The sequence below is a fragment of the Lepidochelys kempii genome, chromosome 2 (assembly GCF_965140265.1).
Source record: "Lepidochelys kempii isolate rLepKem1 chromosome 2, rLepKem1.hap2, whole genome shotgun sequence".
In the NCBI taxonomy this organism is placed as follows: domain Eukaryota; kingdom Metazoa; phylum Chordata; order Testudines; family Cheloniidae; genus Lepidochelys; species Lepidochelys kempii.
The window spans coordinates 205,575,876-205,592,355 of record NC_133257.1 but is presented as its reverse complement, the minus strand read 5'-3'; the positions used below and the strand labels follow the sequence as shown (position 1 = coordinate 205,592,355).

Below are 16,480 nucleotides of genomic sequence, written 5' to 3'. Positions count from 1 at the left end.
TTAGTATGAAGCTTAACACTTTCCCATATTAAATTACCAACATTTAACTCTAAGTAGACAAACAAGGGTTTTTTTTAACCTCACATGAAATGTTTTGCAAGAACATTGAAAACAATAAAGGGAGTATCCTCAATGCAGCTGGCCAGATTTACTTAGATGTCACTGAACAATAATCCATTATGCAGTAGTTTCTTTCTGAAGAGACCAAATAAACTAAATTAATTCCATTAAGGTTTGTTGTTGTTTTTTAGGGACAATTTGATTTTGTTTGATTGACATTTTATGGAACATAATATTGAGATGTGTTTCAAGTAATTCAGAGAGTTGTTTAAAATTTTAATAGTTCAGCCAGTAATCAATATGCAAAAGGTATATTTGCCTAACCAGTGATAAGTTCAGGAATGTTAAGGAGCCCTGAATTGTTATAGCATAAGGGCCTTGGTTAATAACAAGCACACTTTTGCTTTGCTCCTCTACACACACTATCAGTGAGAAGCAGAACCAGAAATGCTTTACAGTAGAAAGCAAACTTCTGTGAAAAGTACATTGGAGTGCAATGTTTGTTCCTGACCCTGGTTTTTCCTAACACCCTTTGGGGCTGATGCAAGATAGTCATCTGGGCTCTTCTCACTAACTTTTTTCAGGGATCCTCCATCCTCTTCCCTCTTCAGAATCTCAGCATTGCAGTGACCCTCTCTTCGGGGTGCTGGATGTCACCAAGTCCTGTCAATGTTATTGAGTGAGTCAGCCACAGGAGTCACTAGAGAGCGATGCGACGAGTTTTTGTGTTTGTTCTGGTTTTGTCTGAGGGATGAGGGTTTTCCTGTTTGTTTGTATAGGCTCATGAAATCATTACCTAGCAAAACCTATCAATGGAAGTGTTAATTCTGGCAAAACTTTGTTCACAGACTGTGGGTTGAACGTACACAAACAGTGTTCCAAATATGTGCCCAATGACTGTCAACCAGACCTCAAGAGGATCAAGAGAGTCTACTGCTGTGACCTCACTACACTAGTGAAGGCCCACAATACACAGAGACCAATGGTTGTGGATATATGCATTCGAGAAATAGAAGCAAGAGGTTTGCATGATTTTCTTTGTTAGACTAGAGCGGAGTGTCACCAGGTCTATAATGTTACATGAATTGTGATCGAGGATTAACAGATACACATAAAAAGTAAATCAACTTTGAATTACATGTTAAGTTGGGAGAAAAAAATAGGCCCAAGTAAATGGAAGAGTGGACAGGAGTAGGTTTTTGAGTAAAAGTTCTACTGTTTTGCATTGGCTAGTAAAGTCCAGTTCTGTCATTTCCAAATGCAAATTATTTAAATTGCTTTTAAAAAAATATATTAGATATATCTTCTAAAATGCAAACTATTCATGTCATACTTTTTCAAAGGACAAACTTTAAACTCACCTGTGTGTCTTTTCACTTGGTTCATTTCCCTTTGACAGATATATGGACAATATTTTCATTTCAAAGCAATCAGAGTTTAATTCCATGCAAGTTACGAATAGTTTTAAACTATTTCAGAACATCATGTGCGAGAGAACACAAATGAATGGAAATGGCTCATACAAAACATGAAAGAGGAGTGCAACATTTTGTGACCTGTGGCAAGCCTCTCTTTTAGTGAAATTCACATTACATTCTGTTTCTGACTGATGAATGACATAGCTAAGCAACGTGTCACAGCCAAAAAGCCAGCTTGTGATTTGTCTTTTACTGAACTGACATGCATTCCACATTTACAAATTACGATAACCCCAAGTTATGCAAAATGATTACAAGCTAATGATCATGTATATGTTATTGGTGGCTTACATGTGAGTTGTGCCACCTGATAAGCCACGTTTCCTCTGTTAGTCATGTTTTGCACAGAGATCCCATGATGCTGAATTTTTGACATGATAGTAATCTGCATGGCAACACACTGCTGCCAGACAGGGGATTTCAAAGCAGTGTAGGGGATTTAGCGACACATCTTCCATTAAAATTAATAAAAGATGTGCAGCTAAATCCTCTGTACTGCTCTGCAAATCTCAGCCAGGATTATATCATCACTGCAAGAACAAGTGGAAAGGGAGGATGGGTTTGAGAGAGAACAGTTTTACTGAAACATAAGTATCTATAATGATAGCAAAGGACATATTAGAAAGCTATATTGCATTTGATATATAAATATTCTTTCTTTTACAAATGTCAGTTGAGACTAAATTGGTTGTCCTCTTTCATTATCAATACCTTAACAGCTGTAAGAACTCTAAAAATCCCTCCTGTTGGGATATTGGTTTTGGTCATGATACAGCCTCAGTAGCTAAAAAAGGCCAGTGTCTCTTTGTTGGGTGATCACATGGGCATGGTCACAGTAAGGAACCAGTGAGTTAAAACAAGTAACAGCCATGTAAGCCACTTTGACTAGTTGTATCTGCTGCTGTCTTGGACCACCCTTCTTTCCTGTAGGGATGGGAACAGTGCAAGTAAGATTTGTGGAGGCTAACAGCAAACAGGCAAAGGACAGTGGGAGGGATGGGTTGTGCGAAAGAACAGTGTATGCTGCACGTACCCGTTAAGATTGACAGCAAAATCAGAGAGGAAAAAGGACCACAGGAAGGTAGAGTTAATTGCTGGCATTATTATAGGTCATTAAGAACACAGACATAGGGAAGGCAGAATTTAAAGCTATAGTAATTACAGACCGAAAAACAAGAACTGAATAGGAAGTTATCATACCATATGTTGCCAGTATAGGCAAATTGTAGTATTTTGTAGCTGATATTGTGTATTCCCTACCAAACTAATAAAACCAGAAAATGTAACCAACTTGTAGTCTTTAAAATTTACCTTAATTCTTCTTTAAAATACTCAGAAGTTTAACATGAAAATTATTGCTCTTGTCATATTTCATATATGGGATTATTAGCATAACATAAAATAACTGTGATGTTATTGATTTTAAGATTTGAATAGATTGAATATTTGTTGATATATATATATCTGTTGATAGCAGAAATAAAGCTAAATCAAGTGTTTACCTTGCAGGTTTAAAGTCAGAGGGTCTTTATAGAGTCTCGGGGTTCACTGAACACATTGAAGATGTCAAAATGGCCTTTGATCGAGGTATAGTGCGTTTTAATATTAGATGGGTTTTCAGCTGACCTTTTGGTTTAAAGAGACACTGTTCTTATTGATCTCTGGGAGCTCAAATACCATGGTGAGGAAACTGATCTATAAGCAGAAGCCCAAAATGTTACCTATCTTTTTTCTGATGTTATTATTTTTTACCAATTTCTGTAGCACTTTTCACATGATTAAAATCATATTTCATAGTTGGAATAATGTAGATAAACGCACAACAAATAAATGTAGATAGGGAAATGAAAGGTTCAGGTGACTGCTAATGGTCTAGAGCCTTTCACCTCTAGGTTACCACCTCGGACCGAGGCATTCCTGAATGTCTGGAAGGCATCTAGCACATCGTGAATGCTACCATAAACAAATAATAATAACAATAATGATCTTTGTTCAGGAAGGCAGACTGCAGTTGTCATTGTGCTGAATGTTATACTCAATGCTAAAATGGTCAAAGTGCAGTCGTCTTAATAGGCAAGCGGATTTACATCATATATGGGAATTCACAACAAGGTCCAAAAAACTCTGCAAAATCTTTAGCTAATTTTATATAAAGAATGTTTACTTAAAAACCCACAGGATCCTGCAAACCACATAGGCCCCACCACTTAGCTAACAGCACTGTGTCTGTCTGTATGTGTGTTTCATAGGGAGACAAAGTGGGTGAGGTAATATCTTTCATTAGACCAGCTTCTGTTGGTGAGAGAGAGAAGCTTTTGAGCTTATACAGAGCTCTTCTTCAGGTATTCAGCTCAGTGTAAGCTCGAAAGCTTGTCTCTCTCACCAACAGAAGCTGGTCTAATGAAAGATATTACCTCACCCACCTCGTACCTCTAATATCCTGGGACCAACACGGCTACAACAACACTGCGTACAATGTGTGTGTAATTCTCACACACACAGGCTACTTCTGTGTTTCCATGCTTCCCTGGAACTTGTCTGTGTACTGAATTGCACATGTATCCCATACCTGTGCTGAGTGTCCACATATGCTGAATGAGGAACGGGTACACGCTGTGTACAGGGCATATACCCCTGTCCACACTGCCTCTTTTTTTGTCCACCACATTAGTGCTATCGTTTCAGGGGCAGTAACCCAGAGTCCTGTGCATCACAGGAGACACTCTGGGAACCGCCTTATGTGTTGCTGGTACTGTACTCCGCCTTCACACATTTGGCAATGGCAGCTCCCTCTCGCTTCCTCCAAACTGTGTTGGAGACATGGAGCACAGGTATGATGATGTGGTTCTGCTCTTGCTCACTGGACAAATGTTCCTGCGGTGCAGTACTGGACACTAGACAGAATCGGCCCACACAAATTTGAGATAGCTGACTGAGTCTGGAGGGAATGAAATCCGGTAGAATCCCAAGAAACAGGTGTGTTGAGTGCTGGGAGTGCAATGGTATGCCCATGGGAGGGCCACCGCTTCTGGTCCTGGAGAACCATCATGGTGTGCTGGGAATCCTGCTGACTCCTTCCTAATGTGTGGAAAACATGTTGATCATACTCAGAAAGCAAAGTGCACACACAAGAGACGGGAACAGTAACTTTTATTTGACAAACATACATCAAACATAGAGCTAAAACAAGATCAAATACACAACAACAACAGGTCAGATTCCCTCAAAGGTGGTCAAACGTTAACTTCTTCGAATATGTCTCCTTGCCGTTCCCCTCTCCCTAACAAGGGAGGAATGGCAGAAAAATATTGGAGGGTGGAGGGGAACAAATAGGGTTGTCTCCTGTGTGGGATCTGGGGACTGTTCACAAGCTGGACTACAAGAACTGGATCAGGCTCATCGTTCCCCTCCTGAATGTTCTGGGGGGTTCCCCTCTCGAGGGGTTTCAGGTGCCTGCGGAGGATGTTGTGCCAGGCATCGAGCATGTTCCTTCCTGTCAGGGATGGTGGTGGGATTCACTGCCTCAGCAGCAGCCTGGCAGGCAGATGGAGGAGGACTAGGAGAAGGAGGAGCTGCTGTTTGTTCATGCAGAGGAGCAGGTGCTACAATGGTGGGCAGGGCCTAGAAGCATGCTGGTTGGACTAAGGATTTTCTGAGTGCATGATCTTGTTCCCTCTGATGTACTCCCATTGCCTGTGAAACTCTCCATTTTCAGGAAAGCCTTAACCATGTCTAAGAGCCCAATCCTTCCTTGCTCTAAGAAACTTGAACTGCTCCTGACTTCCATCTATGCCAATGAACAGGTCTTTCTGCGTCTTCCTCTGTGATCTCTGTGGAACTCCTGCCTTTCCACCGGAATGGCTTCTTTGTTGGCATCAGAATATCCTGCCAAGTCAAAGACAAGGGTAACAGTATATTGCATTTTTCCTTGGAAAGTAACTAAATTCCCCAACATCATGCAATTGTACTGTGGAAGCCACAACACTGGTACATTTTAGAATCCCAGGAATGCAGCTGTTACAGCCCCCTCCTTCAGACTACTTTTGCAGCCCATTAGGAAGGAGCTGAGGTTAAAAAAAATGGTAAGATGCCTGCAGTACTGTTATTAAAGTGTTTTAAGGTTTACAGTGTATGGATGGACCACTTGAGGTGGCGTTTGGTTCCTTTAAGGGTAACGTTACCAAGTCATCTTTCTGTTCTTTAAAGGCTCGCCATCACTTTGAGAACATAGCAGTTTTTGAGACTGGAATGGAAAAGAGTAGTGGCTTTCCAGTCCTGTGGAGGACACCTGGCCACCTATGTCAGAGATATATTTCTGATAATGGTGACCTATCTACATATTACTGAGTGGTGGGGTTTAGTGAGCTACAAAGTTGGACCAAGCACATTTGCCCTACTGAAAAACCATTTGAATTTCTGCAACACCAAAAATTTGCTGAATTATGCTTACAGGACTGGGTGGCAATTCAAGAGAAAATTGACTATTCTATGCTAGCAGATGGAGTTGCCATGGAAGAGGAATGGAGAACCACAGAAAACATCCACCCACCACTTAATTCCCCCTGTGTCGCAAGAAAGTCCAGTCCCTGTGTCCAGTGAACAGCATTGAAAGGGACAGAGAAACAGAGAGTGACTCCAGAAGTGTATTTTCTTCCCTAAACTTCTGGATTAACACCACAAGTCAATCACCTCTCTGCTGCTAAGGGGCCTGGCATTTGTGCAACCACTGGAGTGGATGCTTCACTCACCCGTGCTTCTCCTGGCTTCTGCAGAGCGGGTCAGCATAGGGAGAGGCCAGACACCAGGTACTGGGAATGGTACAAAACATTTGAAGTGATCACAGGGAGAATGGACTACTCTGATGTTCCTTAGACAACTGAACAGTTCCCTTTGTCTTCCCGGACATAGGCAGGCCTGCACACAAGGAACTAAGCATCCCCATCCCCCCTCCATTCGGCTCCCATTCATAAGAGGAAGGAAAGACAGGATATGTGGTGGGAGAGGAATAATGTTGGATCATTGCACAACCATGTGTGTCATGAAACTGTTCTTTCCCCACCTGGGGCCTTATAGCACTCAGCCTGCCCCTTCTTTCCCCCACTATTTTGTGAAGCACCTGAACTATTGCTGTCAGTGATAGCCAAGTAATGCACAGACACAAGGGCCTGTTATGGCTTCTGTTAAATGCTTTCTAGTGGTTCATGGGATTTCAATAAAATCATTGATTTAAAGCTGTGTGCTGCTATGAGACCATGCTGAGGTGGGCTGGAGGGCTGGGCTGAGGCATATATCACCAGAGGAAGGGTGGGGGTCCATTGTAAAACTTACCAATATCAGATTCTGGTTCCTACAGCAGCTCTGGGTCCTGGTGGGGGGGCTTCTTATAGAATCATAGAATATCAGGGTTGGAAGGGACCTCAGGAGGTCATCTAGTCCCACCCCCTGCTCAAAGCAGGACCAATCCCCAACTAAATCATCCCAGCCAGGGCTTTGTCAACCCTGACCTTAAAAATATCTAAGGAAGGAGATTCCACCACCTCCCTAGGTAACGCATTCCAGTGTTTCACCACCCTCCTAGTGAAAAAGTTTTCCCTAATATCCAACCGAAACCTCCCCCACTGCAATTTGAGACCATTACTCCTTGTTCTGTCATCAGCTACCCATTGAGAACAGTCTAGAGCCATCCTCTTTGGAACCCCCTTTCAGGTAGTTGAAAGCAGCTATCAAATCCCCCCTCATTCTTCTCTTCCGCAGACTAAACAGTCCCAGGTCCCTCAGCCTCTCCTCATAAGTCATGCGTTCCAGTCCCCTAATTATTTTTGTTGCCCTCCGCTGGACTCTTTCCAATTTTTCCACATCCTTCTTGTAGTGTGGGGCCCAAAACTGGACACAGTACTCCAGAGGAGGCCTCACCAATGTCAAATAGAGGGGATCGATCACATCCCTCGATCTGCTGGCAATGCCCCTACTTATACAGCCCAAAATGCCGGTAGCCTTTTTGGCAACAAGGGCACACTGTTGACTCATATCCAGCTTCTCGTCCACTGTAACCTCTAGGTCCTTTTCTGCAGAACTGCTGCCTAGCCATTTAGTCCCTAGTCTGTAGCAATGCATGGGATTCTTCCGTCCTAAGTGTAGGACTCTGCACTTGTCTTTGTTGAACCTCATCAGATTTCTTTTGGCCCAATCCTCCAATTTGTCTAGGTCCCTCTGTATCCTATCCCTACCCTTCAGCATATCTACCACTCCTCCCAGTTTAGTGTCATCTGCAAACTTGCTGAGAGTGCAATCCACACCATCCTCCAGGTCATTTACGAAGATATTGAACAAAACCGGCCTGAGGACCGACCCTTGGGACACTCCACTTGATACCGGCTGCCAACTAGACCTGGAGCCATTGATCACTACCCGTTGAACCCGAAAATCTAGCCAACTTTCTATCCACCTTACAGTCCATTCATCCAGCCCATACTACTTTAACGTGCTGGCAAGAATACTGTGGGAGACCATGTCAAAAGCTTTGCTAAAGTCAAGGAGCAACACGTCCACTACTTTTCCCTCATCCACAGAGCCAGTTATCTCATCATAGAAGGCAATTAGATTAGTCAGGCATGACTTGCCCGTGGTGAATCCATGCTGACTGTTCCTGATCACTTTCCTCTCCTCTAAGTGCTTCACAATTGATTCCTTGAGGACCTGCTCCATGATTTTTCTAGGGACTGAGGTGAGGCTGACTGGCCTGTAGTTCCCAGGATCCACCTTCTTCCCTTTTTTAAAGATGGGCACTACATTAGCCTTTTTCCAGTCGTCCGGGACTTCCCCTGATCACCATGAGTTTTCAAAGATAATGGCCAATGGCTCTGCAGTCACATCCGCCAACTCCTTTAGCACTCTCGGATGCAGCACGTCCAGCCCCATGGACTTGTGCTCGTCCAGCTTTTCTAAATAGTCCCAAACCACTTCTTTCTCCACAGATAATTCTTCAACCAGGACTGCCCAGTAGAGGTGCAGAATCACATGCTTCTCTTCCTCTGTGTCTCTTGGGGCTTCCTCTAGGAATTCCTCTGAGGTCTCCGCTGCCTCCTCACCCTGCCCATCATCGGTCCCATCCTACGATGAGGCCAGCAGGGTTGAGGAGGGCCTCATGAGTCAGTTCAGGCTCTGTACCTGCAACCCTGGAGAGCTCCCAGTCCAGCTCATCTTGTAGTATGGGTATGTGCTAAGTCAACTCCTGGAGCAATTGCTGGAGTCCTTCACCCTCCAGTACAAGAGCCTGATGTGTTTCATGTGCACCCAGCATTGGGATGGAATCTGGTGAATGCCAGCCATCTCCAGCCTCTGTGAAATCTCCTGGTACAGGTGAGTGTACCTGCCACCTACCTGGTGAAGGACAATCTGCTCCGAGCACACAATGAGCACCCAGGTGTGCTCCAGAGACCAGGTAGTTGCTCTCGGACCACAATCACCTGTACTGATCAATCAATTTTAGTAGAAAACTGTTCTGTGGGAGTCAGGATAGGTTGCTACCACTGCTGGCAAGTGGGTTTCAGGGACTTTCCATTAAGGGTCATGCAGCAAAATGATCAGTGCACTATGGGAATCGCCCTGGAGTACTATCGCTACTCGTGTCCTGGTATACGGCCTTTGCCCTTGTCTACACTACATTGTAGAACAAGTACAGAACAAGTACAGGGTCATGCCACAGCAGAGGTGCTTACATACCCACACCCCTCGGTGCATGCTAGCTTTCATGCACTAGACTGTCCATCAGGAATGTGCCTCAGGGCTTCAGATTTGGACAATATGGGGGTTATGGTACAATAGCACACATGTACCTGTGTTCAGTCTCAAGTGTAGATGGCTCTACATACACACACAAAATGCAGCTTTTCTTGTATACCTATCATCTGACCGTATTTGGGAGGATATTTCCTTTGTTGTGTGTGATATACCATCCTGCTCCTCTCCCATATATGGTATTTCCCTCCTGCTTTGTTTCTTCAAATATTATTTTTGCACTTTATACTTTAAAAAAGTTTCTTTAAAAAAAACAACAACATTTAAAATGGTGTAGATCACATTATCTTAGAAATACTTTGTATCTGAAGTTTTCCTTGTTTGGAAGAAAATTCCTGTAATGGCTACACTGGCTAAGGAGAACTAACCACAAAAGGAGGGATTCTGAAGTGATCATGCTCAAAGTATAACTTACAGACATTAAGAGGATGGCATATTGTTTCTGTGTTGGATGCTGGCATCTTTTCTGCTGCCACTGTTCACACACATACAAATCTTGTTGCTCTGTGAGCTGTGTCTCCACATCATGACTGTAGCAGCCTTTATGGAACTTGTAGGGAGAAGCACAAGTTGCAGGAGGGAAGAGTTTGGAGGAGGCACTAGGAAGTCAGTCTGTGTGCACCTGGATAGAATGTTAGCTGCAGTTGCTGCATCTCTGTAAATATTTGTCTTAAAAAACAGTGTTAGTTTACACCCATGGAATCTGTTCATTTAATTACCCAGCACACAGTACTAACAATGATCTAAGAGGAAACTATTTTACTAAAACTTTTAAGACACACATCATCTTCATCAGGCTATAGGAAATGAAATGTGATAGAATGTTATAGAAAATCTTGTTTAACACTGTGTATCAAACTCCGCCATAGAATAGCAGAGTTCCGGTTGACTTAAACTGGATTTGCAGGGGTACAATGAAGGCAGATTTTTACCCCCAGTGCCGTAGGATTCTTAAAGGGACAGTGACTTGTTCCTACAAAAGCATTACAATATAAATGAGAAAGGAAACTGAAACTTAGAAGTTAAAGTCACTGGAAGAGAATGTTATCTCTGGATATATTATCTCAGGTTGATAAATGCTGATGAAGCTGGGATGTTAAACAGGAGATGTGCCTAGTTCTTACATACAGTAAATTCCTTTATACAGCCAAATGGTGTAAATGGGCCTTAGTGTACATGAGAATTAGGCTTATTGAGGTTGTGACAATGTTCTGTTTCAGCTATTTTTAACTAGAATAAGAGGAATAATAAGGATTTATTTAATCTAATGAATGTGGATGCTGTAGAGCAACAGTCGTTCTCTGTACTGCTGTTGACCTGCTGCATTCTGATGGCATAGAAAACACTCATTGTGCAGTTTGTCCACAGAGACGCCATTGTAGTAAATGCATTTTGTCCTTTTATTTGTTGTTCTTTCTTTGATTGTCTGGCAAACATGTTTGTTATAATATTATGCAGTTAAATATTACATTCAAAAGCACGCTGACTTTTATTGGCATTCGTGTAAACTGTGTGCAAGTGTCTTTGTTTTACTGGATTTGGAGTTTGACAATTTTTTCAAAGGATCAAATCCTAAAGTCTTTAACTTGGGCAATTCTCACAATGACACTTGATTTGGCACAATAAGACCATTGGGTCTGTCAAGGTTCCTCCCCCACTCTGAACTCTAGGGTACAGATGTGGGGACCTGCATGAAAACCTCCTAAGCTTACTTTTACCAGCTTAGATTAAAACTTCCCCAAGGTACAAATTAATTTTATCCTTTGTGCTTGGAATAACCACTGCCACCACCAAACTCTAACTGGGTTTACTGGGAAATGTAGTTTGGACACGTCTTTCCCCCCAAAATCCTCCCAACCCTTGCACCCCACTTCCTGGGAAAGGTTTGGTAAAAATCCTCACCAATTTGCATAGGTGACCGCAGACCCAAACCCTTGGATGTGAGAACAATGAAAAAGCATTCAGTTTTCTTACAAGAAGACTTTTAATAGAAATAGAAGTAACTAGGAGTAAAGGAATCACCCCTGTAAAATCAGGATGGTAGGTACCTTACAGGGTAATTAGATTCAAAACATAGAGAATCCCTCTAGGCAAAACCTTAAGTTACAAAAAAGACACACAGACAGAAATAGTCATTCTGTTCAGCACAATTCTTTTCTCAGCCCTGATCTACACTAGGACTTTAGGTCGAATTTAGCAGCGTTAAATCGATGTAAACCTGCACCCGTCTACACAATAAAGCCCTTTATTTCGACTTAAAGGGCTCTTAAAATCGATTTCCTTACTCCACCCCTGACAAGTGGATTAGCGCTTAAATCGACGTTGCCGGCTCGAATTTCGGGTACTGTGGACACAATTCGATGGTATTGGCCTCCGGGAGCTATCCCAGAGTGCTCCATTATGACCGCTCTGGACAGCACTCTCAACTCAGATGCACTGGCCAGGTAGACAGGAAAAGAACCGCGAACTTTTCAATCTCATTTCCTGTTTGGCCATCGTGGCAAGCTGCAGGTGACCATGCAGAGCTCATCAGCACAGGTGACCATGATGGAGTCCCAGAATCGCAAAAGAGCTCCAGCATGGACCAAACGGGAGGTACGGGATCTGATCGCTGTTTGGGGAGAGGAATCCGTGCTATCAGAACTCCGTTCCAGTTTTCGAAATGCCAAAACCTTTGTCAAAATCTCCCAGGGCATGAAGGACAGAGGCCATAACAGGGACCCGAAGCAGTGCCACGTGAAACTGAAGGAGCTGAGGCAAGCCTACCAGAAAACCAGAGAGGCGAACAGCCGCTCTGGGTCAGAGCCCCAAACATGCCGCTTCTATGATGAGCTGCATGCCATTTTAGGGGGTTCAGCCACCACTACCCCAGCCGTGTTGTTTGACTCCTTCAATGGAGATGGAGGCAATACGGAAGCAGGTTTTGGGGACGAAGAAGATGATGATGATGAGGAGGTTGTAGATAGCTCACAGCAAGCAAGCGGAGAAACCGGTTTTCCCGACAGCCAGGAACTGTTTCTCACCCTAGACCTGGAGCCAGTACCCCCTGAACCCACCCAAGGCTGCCTCCTGGACCCAGCAGGCGGAGAAGGGACCTCTGGTGAGTGTACCTTTTAAAATACTATACATGGTTTAAAAGCAAGCATGTGAAAGGATTACTTTGCCCTGGCATTTGCGGTTCTCTTAGATGTAGTCCTAAAGCCTTTGCAAAAGGTTTCTGGGGAGGGCAGCCTTATTGCGACCTTCATGGTAGGACACTTTACCACTCCAGGCCAGTAACACGTACTCGGGAATCATTTTAGAACAAAGCATTGCAGTGTATGTTTGCTGGCATTCAAACAACATCCGTTCTTTATCTCTCTGTGTTATCCTCAGGAGAGTGAGATATTATTCATGGTCACCTGGTTGAAATAGAGTGCTTTTCTTCAGGAGACACTCAGAGGAGCCCATTCCTGCTGGGCTGTTTGCCTGTGGCTAAACAGAAATGTTCCCCGCTGTTAGCCACAGGGAGGGGGGAAGGTTGAGGGGGTAGTCACGCGGTGGGAGGAGGCAAAATGCGACCTTGTAACGAAAGCACATGTGCTATGTATGTAATGTTAACAGCAAGATTTACCCTGAAAGGGTGTAGCCACTGTTTTATAAAATGTGTCTTTTTAAATACCGCTGTCCCTTTTTTTTTCTCCACCAGCTGCATGTGTTTCAATGATCACAGGATCTTCTCCTTCCCAGAGGCTAGTGAAGCTTAGAAAGAAAAAAAAAATGCACTCACGATGAAATGTTCTCCGAGCTCATGCTGTCCTCCCACACTGACAGAGCACAGACGAATGCGTGGAGGCAAATAATGTCAGAGTGCAGGAAAGCACAAAATGACCGGGAGGAGAGGTGGCGGGCTGAAGAGAGTAAGTGGCGGGCTGAAGAGAGGGCTGAAGCTCAAATGTGGCGGCAGCGTGATGAGAGGAGGCAGGATTCAATGCTGAGGCTGCTGCAGGACCAAACCAGTATGCTCCAGTGTATGGTTGAGCTGCAGCAAAGGCAGCTGGAGCACAGACTGCCACTGCAGCCCCTCTGTAACCAACCGCCCTCCTCCCCAAGTTCCATAGCCTCCACACCCAGACGCCCAAGAACGCGGTGGGGGGCCTCCGGCCAACCAGCCACTCCACCACAGAGGATTGCCCAAAAAAAAGAAGGCTGTCATTCAATAAATTTTAAAGTTGTAAACTTTTAAAGTGCTGTGTGGCATTTTCCTTCCCTCCTCCACCACCCCTCCTGGGCTACCTTGGTAGTCATCCCCCTATTTGTGTGATGAATGAATAAAGAATGCATGAATGTGAAGCAACAATGACTTTATTGCCTCTGCAAACGGTGATTGAAGGGAGGAGGGGCGGGTGGTTAGCTTACAGGGAAGTAGAGTGAACCAAGGGGCGGGGGGTTTCATCAAGGAGAAACAAACAGAACTTTCACACCGTAGCCTGGCCAGTCATGAAACTGGTTTTCAAAGCTTCTCTGATGCGTACCGCGCCCTCCTGTGCTCTTCTAACCGCCCTGGTGTCTGGCTGCGCATAACCAGCAGCCAGGCGATTTGCCTCAACCTCCCACCCCGCCATAAACGTCTCCCCCTTACTCTCACAGATATTGTGGAGCACACAACAAGCAGTAATAACAGTGGGAATATTGGTTTCGCTGAGGTCTAAGCGAGTCAGTAAACTGCGCCAGCGTGCCTTTAAACGTCCAAATGCACATTCTACCACCATTCTGCACTTGCTCAGCCTGTAGTTGAACAGCTCCTGACTACTGTCCAGGCTGCCTGTGTACGGCTTCATGAGCCATGACATTAAGGGGTAGGCTGGGTTCCCAAGGATACATATAGGCATTTCAACATCCCCAACAGTTATTTTCTGGTCTGGGAATAAAGTCCCTTCCTGCAGCTTTTGAAACAGACCAGAGTTCCTGAAGATGCGAGCGTCATGCACCTTTCCCGGCCATCCCACGTTGATGTTGGTGAAACGTTCCTTGTGATCCACCAGAGCTTGCAGCACTATCGAAAAGTACCCCTTGCGGTTTATGTACTCGGCGGCTTGGTGCTCCGGTGCCAAGATAGGGATATAGGTTCCGTCTATAGCCCCACCACAGTTAGGGAATCCCATTGCAGCAAAGCCATCCACTATGACCTGCACATTTCCCAGGGTCACTACCCTTGATATCAGCAGATCTTTGATTGCGTGGGCTACTTGCATCACAGCAGCCCCAACAGTAGATTTGCCCACTCCAAATTGATTCCCAACTGATCGGTAGCTGTCTGGCATTGCAAGCTTCCACAGGGCTATCGCCACTCGCTTCTCAACTGTGAGGGCTGCTCTCATCTTGGTATTCATGCGCCTCAGGGCAGGGGAAAGCAAGTCACAAAGTTCCATGAAAGTGCCCTTACGCATGCGAAAGTTTCGCAGCCACTGGGAATCGTCCCAGACCTGCAACACTATGCGGTCCCACCAGTCTGTGCTTGTTTCCCGAGCCCAGAATCGGCGTTCCACAGCATGAACCTGCCCCATTAGCACCATGATGCATGCATTGGCAGGGCCCATGCTTTCAGAGAAATCTGTGTCCATGTCCTGATCACTCACGTGACCGCGCTGACGTCGCCTCCTCGCCCAGTATCGCTTTGCCAGGTTCCGATGCTGCATATACTGCTGGATAATGCGTGTGGTGTTTAATGTGCTCCTAATTGCCAAAGTGAGCTGAGCGGCCTCCATGCTTGCCTTGGTATGGCGTCCGCACAGAAAAAAGGCGCGGAACGATTGTCTGCCGTTGCTCTGAGGGAGGGAGGGGCGACTGACGACACGGCTTACAGGGTTGGCTTCAGGGAGCTAAAATCAACAAAGGGGGTGTCTTTACATCAAGGAGTATTTCAGGCAGGACTTCACGGAGGGTTCCAATAAGAAATGGTGCACCTAAGTTATCGTTCTTATTGGAACAAGAAGGTTAGCCTGGCCTCTGATTGATACATGGCTAGATTTACCTCGCTGCACCTTCTCTGTGAGTGACTGCAGTGTGACCTAGAAGAATGAGTCCCCTAGACAGGGGAGGGGGGGAAGCAAATGAGTACAAAACAAATCTGGTCTATTTCTTGTTTTGATCCACTCCATCTATCTTTTACATCTTTGGCTGGCAGCAGACGGTGCAGAAGGACTGCATGCCATCCACATCTCATGGCTGCTCGGCAGAAGATGGTACAGTACGACTGCTAGCAGTCCGTATCGCCTGCCCGCTCACCATAAGACGGTTCAATAGGACTGACTGCAGGACTAAAGAGAATGACCTGGTCATGTCACTCCAAATTTAGTCCCTGCGCCCATGTCTGCCCAGGCGCTCCCAGCCGACGTGGCCAGGAGCACCTCGGACATGACGATGACGGCTACCAGTCGTATTGTACTGTCTGCTACCACAAGGCAAGGGGTTGCTGCTATTGTGTAGCAATGCAGTACCGCGTCTGCCAGCACCCAGGAGACATAGTGTGACGGTTACCTGAGCGGGCTCCATGCTTGCCGTGGTATGGCGTCTGCACAGGTAACTCAGGAAAAAAGGCGCGAAACGATTGTCTGCCCTTGCTTTCACGGAGGGAGGGAGGGAACGGGGGCCTGACGATATGTACCCAGAACCACCCGCGACAATGTTTTAGCCCCATCAGGCATTGGGATCTCAACCCAGAATTCCAATGGGCAGCGGAGATTGCGGGAACTGTGGGATAGCTACCCACAGTGCAACACTCCGGCAGTCGACTCTAGCCTCGGTACTGTGGAAGCGCTCCGCCGAGTTAATGCACTTAATGCACTTAGAGCATTTTCTGTGGGGACACACACACTCGAATATATAAAACCTATTTCTAAAAAAACGACTTCTATAAATTCGACCTTATTCCGTAGTGTAGACATACCCTCAGCCATTTAAAGAAATCATAATCTAACGCATACCTAGCTAGATTACTTACTAAAAGTTCTAAGACTCCATTCCTGTTCTATCCCCGGCAAAGCAGCATACCAACAGACACAGACCCTTTGTTTCTCTCCCTCCTCCCAGCTTTTGAAAGTATCTTGTCTCTTCATTGGTCATTTTGGTCAGGTGCCAGCGAGGTTACCTTTAGCTTCTTAGCC

The 16,480-nt window shown here is 45.1% G+C and overlaps 2 protein-coding genes across 6 annotated transcripts in view; both read left to right on the top strand.

Moving 5' to 3' along the window:
* CHN2 (chimerin 2) overlaps positions 1 to 16,480 on the top strand; it is a 206,746-nt gene that overhangs the window by 177,090 nt on the left and 13,176 nt on the right. For 3 of the 5 annotated variants that reach the window (XM_073333598.1, XM_073333599.1, XM_073333597.1), the window contains 2 exons: positions 909 to 1,082; positions 3,048 to 3,125. In XM_073333598.1, coding sequence (XP_073189699.1) covers positions 909 to 1,082; positions 3,048 to 3,125 — 252 coding nt within the window. The remainder of the gene's footprint in view (positions 1 to 908; positions 1,083 to 3,047; positions 3,126 to 16,480) is intronic. The other 2 variants (XM_073333600.1, XM_073333601.1) reach the window with 1 other exon arrangement.
* On the top strand, positions 7,428 to 13,708 carry LOC140907496 (uncharacterized). The gene is made up of 2 exons (XM_073333602.1): positions 7,428 to 12,435; positions 13,024 to 13,708. The coding sequence occupies exons 1-2, from the start codon at positions 11,853 to 11,855 to the stop codon at positions 13,107 to 13,109; spliced, it is 669 nt and encodes a 222-aa protein (XP_073189703.1). The 5' UTR covers positions 7,428 to 11,852; the 3' UTR covers positions 13,110 to 13,708.

Bases quoted from the DNA above. Each gene is read 5' to 3' on its own strand.
- LOC140907496 (XM_073333602.1), top strand. From the start codon at position 11,853: ATGCAGAGCTCATCAGCACAGGTGACCATGATGGAGTCCCAGAATCGC. The intron at 12,436-13,023 runs GTGAGTGTACCT...TTTCTCCACCAG, and splicing joins AGGCGGAGAAGGGACCTCTG to CTGCATGTGTTTCAATGATC.